Source organism: Centruroides sculpturatus, unplaced genomic scaffold, assembly GCF_000671375.1.
Source record: "Centruroides sculpturatus isolate CEXI.00-Female unplaced genomic scaffold, Cexi_2.0 scaffold157, whole genome shotgun sequence".
Taxonomy (NCBI): domain Eukaryota; kingdom Metazoa; phylum Arthropoda; class Arachnida; order Scorpiones; family Buthidae; genus Centruroides; species Centruroides sculpturatus.
The window spans coordinates 412004-424211 of record NW_019384522.1 but is presented as its reverse complement, the minus strand read 5'-3'; the positions used below and the strand labels follow the sequence as shown (position 1 = coordinate 424211).

Genomic DNA, 12208 nt, shown 5'->3' with positions numbered 1-12208 from the left:
AAATCCCAATACATTACAGCATTGATTATATGAAAGTCAATTATCTGAAAAATTGATTAATCAAAATCAATTTCAGAGAGTACTAGTTCCAGAAATTATGAATCTTTTACATAATGATTGTCAGCAATTTTCTGTAGGTTTGTTATTGAGCTATCTCATTATCAACATTAGTACTGTGCTTTCTTATCTTTTACAGTAATAAATAAAACCTGATTAATGAGTCACAGGCTTTTAATTAATGCATCAAGTGCTTCACTGCACCTACATACAGTCAAATTCTGCATTTCTATAATATTATTGCATTTGTTTTTGATACGTGAAATCAAAAAAGTTTGAGCTTAAATATTATTTGAGTAAGATGAAAAGATCTTTGATTATATGACTAATGATTTTAAGGTTTTTATGAATTGTAATTTTTGCAAATTCCATGTCAATGTCCAAAAAATGGAGGTTTTTTTTGGAATTTAAACTAGGAAATATACGAACGGCAGTATATTTGAAACCCCTACATGCTCCGTTATACATAACTTCATGGTCGAAGGACCTGTATAGATATAAACTGTCTGCATTTAAGGCACTTATCAAGAGGACCTTCTTGTACTGCACAAATGTGCAAGACCATAACAAGGAAATGGATAGAATACAAAAGGTAGCAAGGAGTTCAGGATACAAAACATCCACAATCAGAGGTCTTATCAGAAGTTATGGTAAACAAAAAACTACGACTACAGCACATAACAACACAACTGCATTCAACAAGTTCACATACAATGAACAAACAAGAAAAGTAGTGGATGAGCTAGGAAAATACAAAAACACAAAGATAATTTACAAATGAGCACCCAACATATATAGATTATTAAGGAACAATAAGGACAAAATAAGAATGGAAGAGCAAGAGGGGCGTGTACACTATCCCGTATGAAAACCAACAAATAGGAGTCGATAAAGAATATGTAGGGGTGACCAGAAGAAACCTTGCAGTACGTGTAAAAGAGCACAAATACAGTGTTAATAAAGAACTCAATAGCATGATAGTGACAAGCATGGCACAGTCAGACAGAGCAATAGTCAAATGGGATGAAGTGAAGATCATAAGAATGGTTCACTCACCATCCATTGCGATGGAAATGGAAAAATAGAGAGTTTGTTTAGGTGCAGAGGGTTTTGGAAACCGCAATTGCTATCTTGAAAACATTGCAGATAAGGTAAAGTTTCATTTTTTAAAATATAAAAATGTAAAATTGAATTTTAATTTAAAATATCTGACTTGTTTGTTTTCTTGTAATATGTTATTAATGATACAATGTTTATCTTTGAAAAATATGTTAAGTTTACATGTATGTTCTGTTCTTTGCTATGAATTTGCTGAGCATGATTTATAAATTTATTTTTAGACTCATATTTATTATGAGTATTTTTTTTTTTTTTTACTTGAAGTTTGATATCTGCTATTAAGTTCTAATGAACTCTAGTCATTTTTATAATGCATGTTTTCATTTATTTTTTAACTTATAAAATCTTTTTTGGTGTACAAAAAGTTTGATATTGTTAGAAATATGATTAGTTGGCATGCATTTCAGAACAATTTGATATGATAGACCAGTTTGTGTAAAAATTGATGTTACAGTGTAAAATCAAATTATTGTATTTACTACTCACTTATATTTTCTTATTTCTGAACATATTAAATTTAGGAATTAATTTGTTATACTAAGCTGCTATATAGGATTTTCATTCTTAATTATTAATTTGTGCATTCCAAGTTTATTATTATTTTTAAACTTGGAATGCACAAATTAATAATTAAGAATGAAAATCCTATATAGCAGCTTAGTATAACAAATTAATTCCTAAATTTAATATGTTCAGAAATAAGAAAATATAAGTGAGTAGTAAATACAATAATTTGATTTTAACTTATATCCACTGTAACATCAATTTTTACACAAACTGGTCTATCATATCAAATTGTTCTGAAATGCATGCCAACTAATCATATTTCTAACAATATCAAACTTTTTGTACACCAAAAAAGATTTTATAAGTTAAAAAGTAAATGAAAAACATGCAAAATGAAAACCAAGTAGAAATTTTATTTTACAAACAAAAAAAACATGTAACAACAATAACAACTGATTTTTAATATAAAATAATGATAATTTTAAATATAATAAAAATAAAAATGATTATTAAATTCATTACTTAATAGGCTTCAAAAAATTTTCTAATATTAAAATGAAGGAAAAATTAGGACTGAAAAAAGGCAAATGCTTTTGTTATGAAGATATGAAGAATATATCAAATAGAACTTTAAAATTTCAATCTGAATTTCTCCTGAAAATTCTAGTTTTGATGTTACATCAATTTTAATCCATCTGTAACTGTACAGGAATAAAGTGACAAAATATTTGAATATAATGCTACAAAGAGATACTTAAATCCCAATACATTACAAAGAGATACTTAAATCCCAATACATTACAGCATTGATTATATGAAAGTCAATTATCTGAAAAATTGATTAATCAAAATCAATTTCAGAGAGTACTAGTTCCAGAAATTATGAATCTTTTACATAATGATTGTCAGCAATTTTCTGTAGGTTTGTTATTGAGCTATCTCATTATCAACATTAGTACTGTGCTTTCTTATCTTTTACAGTAATAAATAAAACCTGATTAATGAGTCACAGGCTTTTAATTAATGCATCAAGTGCTTCACTGCACCTACATACAGTCAAATTCTGCATTTCTATAATATTATTGCATTTGTTTTTGATACGTGAAATCAAAAAAGTTTGAGCTTAAATATTATTTGAGTAAGATGAAAAGATCTTTGATTATATGACTAATGATTTTAAGGTTTTTATGAATTGTAATTTTTGCAAATTCCATGTCAATGTCCAAAAAATGGAGGTTTTTTTTGGAATTTAAACTAGGAAATATACGAACGGCAGTATATTTGAAACCCCTACATGCTCCGTTATACATAACTTCATGGTCGAAGGACCTGTATAGATATAAACTGTCTGCATTTAAGGCACTTATCAAGAGGACCTTCTTGTACTGCACAAATGTGCAAGACCATAACAAGGAAATGGATAGAATACAAAAGGTAGCAAGGAGTTCAGGATACAAAACATCCACAATCAGAGGTCTTATCAGAAGTTATGGTAAACAAAAAACTACGACTACAACACACAACAACACAACTGCATTCAACAAGTTCACATACAGTGAACAAACAAGAAAAGTAGTGGATGAGCTAGGAAAATACAAAAACACAAAGATAATTTACAAATGAGCACCCAACATATATAGATTATTAAGGAACAATAAGGACAAAATAAGAATGGAAGAGCAAGAGGGGCGTGTACACTATCCCGTATGAAAACCAACAAATAGGAGTCGATAAAGAATATGTAGGGGTGACCAGAAGAAACCTTGCAGTACGTGTAAAAGAGCACAAATACAGTGTTAATAAAGAACTCAATAGCATGATAGTGACAAGCATGGCACAGTCAGACAGAGCAATAGTCAAATGGGATGAAGCGAAGATCATAAGAATGGTTCACTCACCATCCATTGCGATGGAAATGGAAAAATAGAGATATACAAAAGTAAAATGAGGAACCGCTGTTTAAATGCAAAGGATGCAAATACATTACCAACAGCATGGAAATACAAAATAGAAAAATGTATGGGTTTCAATAATTCATAAAATAGGAACTGGAGGTTATAAGAAGTTATTATATTTTAGATGCATGTAAAATTTGTTGTTTAATTTTTGATAATATGTAACACATTTAATGACATATTTTATTTTTATTTATTTTGTTTATTTATGTAATATACAAAAAGTTGTTAACACATTTCAAAAATTCAAATCAAAATAAAATTTGAACGAATGGTTCCATTTTGGAATGATAAATGAAAACCTGAGGATGGCCTATCCAAATAGGCTGAAAATGTTTGAATAAAGAGAAAAAACTTAGAAAATAGAATTCAGGTGTGTTCTTATTATTATAAATAGCTTTCCTGAGATTATGAAAAACAAATATTTTGAAATTACTATTTACAATAAATATGCTGTATGTGGTTTACATGATTCATGCAATTAAATTGTGAAATTAAATTTAAACTAAATATCTAAAGTAAACTCTGTTTCTTATGAGAAGCAATTTCAAAAAAAAGAAAAAAAAAATGAATTCAGTTAGAGGCAGGACTATAATGAAAGGTGTATGGTGTATATCCTGTGTTTTTTTTCTTACAGAAATATATATCCTCTTTATACAATAACTTTTGGTTTTAACAAAATACATCTAAAAATAATGAATAAAGATAAACATTACTTTTTTTTTTCATTTCAAATAAGCAAACTAACAGTCAGTTTTTTTAATAAGCAATGCAAATGCTTATTTTCTTCTTGCTAATACTAATTTTAAACACTGAAGAAAATCTTGTCAAAATCATGTATATATCTGCTGAATTTATGACTTAGAGCACTGGTTAGAAGTTAAAATTAATTAAAAATTCAAATGCCATTGCTAAATAAATATGGACAATGACATATTCTAAAAACAAGCGCTGTGATGTTTACATTAAGATTTAAGCGAAGTTTTTTAATCTTAACATAAACTTCAGTCTATGAGGCATGGAGGGTCAAATAATTTTGATTTCTTTTNCTTATTAAAATAATTTTATTCAGATATTTATTTCTTAAATTTATATAAAAAATCATATTTAAATGTTTAAATAAATGCATTTTTTTAAATTTTTAATTTGTAGAATTTTCCTCCTGAAATGTCATCCTGTGTATTTGTTATTGAACAAGCACTATCAGTTAGAGCATTGCAAGAAATGGTGACTGCTGCTGGTTCAGAAAAAGTAAATATTGAGTTTTAATAATAATTAATAAAAATATAAATGAGATTTTAAAAAGTTAAAATTTATCTTGTTAAATATAAAATTAAGAAAACTGTTACAATTTTTATTATAAGGGTAAAGGCACAGGTGGTGGTCATAGAACTCTCCTTTATGGACATGCAGTACTTTTACGCCATCAAAACAGTAATATGGTAAATTTTTTTAAATTTCAGCTCAGATAAAAGATAGTTTTATTTATTTAGAAATCTTAGTTTACAATATTGTATTCATGTATTCTAAAACATTTAATTATGTTAAATTTGTATTAAGGGAATTATATTCATAACTGAAAGCAAATTTAATAAAATACATAAAGTATACTTATTCTAGTGCTAGCATAATTTGATGTTCATAACATCATTGAACATGTTAGAGTTATATTCTGTAGAATGCCAACTGCCAATCTGACTTAAAAAATAAATATAAAATTTAAAAATTCAAAAGTAAATAAATAAAGATATTTAAAAAATATATTTTTTGAGTATTTGTATTTATTTTATAAAATTTGTAAAATTAATTTTTAATTATTTTCTGCTAAAAATAGACTCTAATTACAAAAAGCATAAAATTTCATAGATTGAAATTTTGGCATTAATTATTATGTTTTATGTTATTTGATTATATTAGAATATTCAAATCATTTTTCTAAATGTAATCTCTGCTATTGTAAAATATAAATTATAAAACATAGCTTTAAATAGTGTATAAAAATCTGGTTATTTGATTTACTATAAATTTGGGATATTATTTGTATTTTTTATATTTGTTAATTTTTAACTGTCATAAAATATAATTTTTACAAAGTTTTTAAATATATTATGAAATACAGTAATACCCCGAACTTACGCGATAGGTGGGACCAAGCGATAACCACGTAAGTCGGGGTATAATTTTGCATATAAATACATACAAATAATTTTTAATTGTGGCCGGAGACTAAAAAAAGCAATAATTTAGAAAAAAATGTTTAATAAAATCTTAGATAATACATATTTATAACATATTATATTATTATAAAATTTTTCACAATTACTTGTTTATCACACCATAATTTTAACATTGTTTCCATCTCAGCGATAATACTGTGACGTTTATGGATGATGCTTGAATTTAAAGATTGAGCATTTTTCGCAGCTTCGAGAATTTTTTCTTTACCTTTTATAATTGTTCTGACCGACAATTCTGGTAGATCAAACTTCTTTGCCAATTCACAAATTTTCATTTTTGTATTGAAGTCTTTAATAATGTTAACTTACATTCCAAAGATAAAGTTTTTCTTTTCTTGTTTGATGCAGAAGAATCAGTTCTACTTTGTTTGAATGACATAGTAGAGTCTCTCAAGTCTCCATAGATAAAACAAACACAGAAATAAATAACACAAAATAAATTGTAGCTATACGTTGATTCCACGTGACATTTCTGAACATGTAAGCTGAACAGTAGTGTGAGGGGAGTGAGTAATTAAGAGTTGTGTGGCGCTCAAACAAAAGACGAATCAGCAAGATTTGAAAATTGCGTAACTCTGGGTTTGCATAAGTCAGGGTAGTGTAAGTCGAGGTATTACTGTAATAATTTTTAATTAAAATAACAATTATACAAAATAAAAAATTTTAATGTTACTAAATATGTAATCAGTGATTTGTAGTCCATATTATTCAGAAGTCATTTAACTGTCTAAATAATATGGCCAGAGATAGCAATGTTGGTTTAATATCTGATTATTAACTTATGATTTATTTTCATTTTCATTACATTTTCTTTTATTTTCAGTATTTAGCATGTTTATCAACGAGCTCATCAAATGATAAATTAGCATTTGATGTTGGTCTTCAAGAACATTGTCAAGGTAAAAATTTTAATATCTAAATGAACTTTATCTTCTCTTGTCTCCATAGTTTTATTACACTACATATTTCCATTGTTTCATTTTAACCCTTGACTGCACTGATGTAATTCTGATTATTAAAGTACACGATTGTCATTCTGAACTTACAATAAAGTTTCAACAAATTTGATTTTAGCTAAAATAGGTTTAATGATAATTAAATATACATTAAAAAGACAAAGTATTGATTGATTTTGAAATTTGCTAATGTTATAATTTTTATATTGTACATTTTTAATGTAAAACTACATAACAATTGCAAAAAGAAAACAATTGTATTATGAGCACATGGTTAGGCATTTTCGGTTGTTTGATGTTGTGTAGATAGTATATCTTTTTCTTTTTGTTACTCTCTTTGACAAAATGGATACAGTTTGGAAGTTTATTTCTGTTTTTATTCCAAACATTTCTATGTCTAAGGTTTTGCTTTGTTAAGTCTAGTGTTTTTTATTTCTGCATGTGTGCTCTTTGGCAAATGTTAAAAGGAAAAATCTTCTGACATGACTAGCTTCTCTAAAGTATTTTAGGTTAATTTTATTTTAATAATATAAGCATTGAATGTGGCAATATTAACACATTATTCCATTGTATTGAGCTGTCATTGACTTGTCTTTTATAGTCTATGTTCTGATACATGTATCCATCATGTCAACACTTATAATACAATTGTGATATTCAAGAAAGGGTTTCCATTAGCTGACTAAGGCAAACATCCAAAAAAGAAACACATGCAGTAGATGATAGAAAATTAAATTTATTTATGCATGATATGATTTTATATACAGGTTCAAATGGATTCCAACTCTAGGGCGGTTTATCCAGCAGTCATCCTAAACCCAATTGTCAGTGGAACAATTACAAAAATAATGTGATTCATACAAAAGAATTGAGACTACTTATTACAAAAAGATTTCCTTATCACTGATCCTTAATACTAACACTAAGAAAGGAAAATTGAAGATAGGGGGCAAGGAGTAGCAAAGAAGGCAGATAGGACAAAACAAATGTACCTGGGTCATACAAACATCTATCTTTTGTTGTGAAGGGCTATATGGAAACTTCTTGCACACAATTCATTCTTCAATCTTCTTTTCATTGAATCCTGAGAGTTTTTCTTGTATCCAAATTGTTGGTCACTTGTTTGAAACTTGGAACTGGTTAAGTTGAATTCTGACTCTAACACACTAACTTTGGCCCATGAATTTCAAGATTCCGACTTGAAGTTATGAATTCACCTATCTACTCATGCACTAGATACTGTAAGGTCTTTCTTCTTTTGTTGTCCTCTCTCTTTGAGCACCAGCTCAAAAAGTGATCTTTCTTTACCTTGTATGCTCTCAGGTAACCTTATATTTAATGTGCTGCAACAAAGAACAGAAAAATGTAAGAACAACAAAAGGACAAAAACATAATATGGCGTACAGTCATACAATATGATTTCTAGCTTTTTTTTTTTTTTTTAAAAAAGTCAGAAATTACATTGTACTTTTTAAATTTATGTTGTAATTTTTTGCATTTTTGGCTTTTCTGATACATTTTGCCTAGAAACACAATGATTTTTTTTTTTTTTTTTGGAACATAAACTAAGTAGCTTTAGACCATCATTGAAGGATAAATTAGCCTGTCTTTCAGTATCTTGAAACACAATGGAATATCTGGCTTGTTTTGCCTTGTGGTCCAAAAATTGTTAGTTTTAGTTCTTTTAGATGTTTGGCAATGACAATGCTTGCAAATAAATTAGCACCCGTAATATTTCAACTGCTTTCAGTATTGAATGACTTAACATGTTCATCATGTCAAAACCCATATTTCGATGTGGATCTGAATCAGCAAGTTTCCTATGTAAACAATGTCATCACATGTCTAACTAGTCTCAGAGTTGCACACCCAAAATACTTTTATATTTTGCAGACTTGCTTTTCGTGTATTACCTGAATGGACCATCTAAGTCTATGGGTACAAAAGTGTGGGTTGCAATTCCCCAGAGGGTAACAAGAGGTTTAATAAAACATGTAAAATCTCTTGTTACCTTTAAACAGTTGTACTTACGTATATTTATTTTATATTTAAAACAAAAAATTAGCGAGAACCGTGTGTTTGTTTTTCAGTAACTACTTTTTCAAATCTAGACACTGTATTTGAAACACATACAATTAAACCATTTTCAAGTCCAAGGCAATTTCTTGCTTTTGTTTTGATGGCAGAGATACAAAGTTTTTAATGATATCATAATTACAGAGAGAGGGAAATAAGAATAGGAAAGAAAAGACAAAGTAGTAGGGGGACACAAGCAAAAACCTTGTCAAAATGGGGATTGTGGCTTCAAAAAGTTCGGGAACCCTTGATCTAAGTTATAAAATAACACAAATTGAGACAAACTGTTTCAACAACAATGAAACCAACTGTTCAGTCATAACACATTTATCTAGAGCCAAATGTTCCTGATAGTTTTATATAAAACAATTACAGATATGTGAAAAATGCTGCCAATTTATCAAATAGAAGAAGAATAGAACGTCTTCAGTCATCAAATCAAAGACATCTCCAACTTCTTTCAAATCTTCCTACAGACATGTTGCATGATATATTGGATTTGATATCTTAAGAAACAGTTAACAATTAGAACATTCCAATTTTCCTCAACTTCAGCAACTTGTGTATGTGTTTAGTTCAAATGAACTAAACACATACACAAACGGTTAAAAAGTTTGGCGACCCAGGGGTCGCCAAACTTTTTTAACCGTCGACCCCCAACCAGGGCTGGATTAACCCACTTTGGGGCCCTAGAGATTTTCTTCTTCCGGGTTCCCTTCCGGCTCTTTCAGTTACTATTATTTCTATTAAATTGCATATGGACACTGCAGCTGCTTTATAAAAAATAAAAGCAAAATTATTTAACAATATTTCACAGGATATTTAAGAACACATATAGTTAATATTATTCTTATCGCTATAAAGAATATTCTAGATTATTGGGAGTTTTACTTTCAATAAGAAGAAACATAAGAATACGAGGGTTGTTCAAAAAGTTCCCGAACTTTATTTATTACAAAAAAAAATACTTCACATACAATTTATTTGTCGGGGTCCCCTTCAAAGTAGTCTCCTCCGCAGCATATACACTTCCACTTTTTGAAATAGTCCTGGAACGCTTTTTCCGTAATGCTCATAAGCTCCTCCGTCGTTTTTTTTCTATCTCTGGAATGATGGCAAATGTTTTTCCTTTGAGCGCGTTTTTTAGTTTGTTGGAGAACAGGAAAAAGTCGCATGAGACCAGGTCAGGTGAGTAGGGTGGGTGGGGAAGCACAGCGGTCTTGTTTTTGGCCAAAAACTCATGTGTTCTGAGGGACAAATGAGCCGGCGCGTTGTCGTGGTGAAAGAACCACTCGCCACTCCTCCAAAGTTCGGGCTGTTTTCACTTGATTTTGTCTCTTAGGTGATTCATAACACCAGGTAGTACTCCGTGTTGACTGTCTGGCCTGTAGGTAGGTATTCGTGATGCACAACCCCCTTTGTATCGAAAAAAACAGTCAACATCACCTTAACATTTGAACGAACTTGTCGAGCTTTCACCAAAACAAGATATCAAGAAACGGGTTAAAGGAGGTTACTCGGGAGGTTTCCGCGGACACAACGCCTCAAAGCGAATTAAAAAATAACCAACTGGAGGCACTCTATTCAAAAAGTTCGGGAACTTTTTGAACAACCCACGTACATTTTCTTTAGATTTTAGAATTCACAATAACCATATAAAAACAATATATTTTTGTTTATTTGTTTATTATATACTGTTGTCCAACAGAAAAGTAAACTATTTTATTTACAAATCTTTTCAAAATAGACAGTTTGACCAGGCCCTTCTAAAAACTGGGCCCTAGACATTTGTCTCATTTGTCTATGCGATGATCCGGCCCTGCCCCCAACCACTTTCCAAAGCCTCACATTGACCCCCACCGTAAAGTTTTATTACAAGTGTATGTGTATGAGCAAAAAAGAAAAAAAAAATGTTGTGGTCTCTGTATAAGCAAAAAAAAAAAAAAAAAACAAAAAAAAGGTTGTGACCCCTTAGCCGCATCAACCCCCCCAATGGTGTTGCATCGACCCCTGGGGGTTGATATAGACCACTTTGGCGACCCCTGATTTAACCCAATGTCTTGACACTGAAATCCTTTTTCTTTAGATAGTTTTCTTCCTTTACAGTTTGTGCATAGGATAATTTCATTTAGCATTTTAGATGAATTAAATATATTCTAAGATTTTGTAGGAGTTTTAGTTGCTATATCATATTTGGGTTTTGACATTCAAGTGGGATGCTATGGAAAATAGCTCTGGATGTTGCTAGGCTTTTCTCACTTTAAAAGGAGTTATTTCAAGACAGTTGATTTGGTTGATGCTAGTTTTCATTGATATCAAAATCACTGAAAAGTACTCACTGCTTGATGACTGTTTCAATAACTCAAATTCTTGAATCATATTCATATTTCTTTGTTCAGAAGGCTTGTCTGGTTTATCTTTAGAACTTTCCTACTAGGAATATCTTTGATCTATTGAAGCAGTTGATCATAGCATATAGTTGTTTTTAATAGGCTAGCCGTTTACAGCACAGTTGTTATAGGATCTGCTTATTTTATTTTTATTACGAATTTCATTGTGAAGTAAAAGTAATGGTATAAAAATTAAAAACAATTTCTACAGCTTACTTTTGAGAAAAAATTATCAAGGTGAAATGAAAATAGAAGATTCTAATGCAAGCACAAAGAAAGCATGAAAAAATTGTGTGTATGTAAATTTTGTAAACTGAAATGAAAACTTTTGATATATATCAAAACTGAAATCAGAATCAAACTGAAAACAAAAGAAAAAAATGCACTGGAAACATAAATTGTACCTCCTAGGTAAAGATCAAAATTACCAATGTTATGCACTGAAGGATATGCATTACAAAAAACAATGATAGCTTTTTAATTTATTAGATTTTTTTTATGAAACTATGTAAGTTTGTTGTTNCCGACATCGACGTAAAAATCACGGATTTCACATAAAGTAAAAATAGTAAAAAATTAAATCATGCACTTTTGAAAAATTTATCAAGTTTTGTCGTTTTCTTTGATGAACTTGCATATACTGGTACAGTATATGATATCAGTTCTCTCTTTCTGCCAAAACTCCAGTCACATGAAAGAATGAACAGTCATTCTAAAGATTAGCTCATACTGACAGCAAATAGTGAAAATGAATGAGAACCAAAAGCAAATTTTATTTGCTTAGGGAAATTGGTTCATAGTACAAAACATCAAAAATTTTTGCTTTCCATGTGTTGGAATGACAGAAATTTGCTAAATGGGAAAATTCATGAGATCAGAAAAAGAAAAGCAAATACAGTGGGTGATCAGTT

General features: G+C 29.5%; 1 protein-coding gene across 1 annotated transcript in view; it reads left to right on the top strand.

The window, feature by feature from the left end:
- Window positions 1-1046: 1046 nt before the first annotated feature.
- LOC111622781 (ryanodine receptor-like) overlaps window positions 1047-12208 on the top strand; it is a 420607-nt gene continuing 409445 nt past the window's right edge. The window contains exons 1-5 of the mRNA XM_023365203.1: window positions 1047-1085; window positions 1143-1208; window positions 4791-4889; window positions 5003-5080; window positions 6699-6774. Coding sequence (XP_023220971.1) covers window positions 1047-1085; window positions 1143-1208; window positions 4791-4889; window positions 5003-5080; window positions 6699-6774 — 358 coding nt within the window. The remainder of the gene's footprint in view (window positions 1086-1142; window positions 1209-4790; window positions 4890-5002; window positions 5081-6698; window positions 6775-12208) is intronic.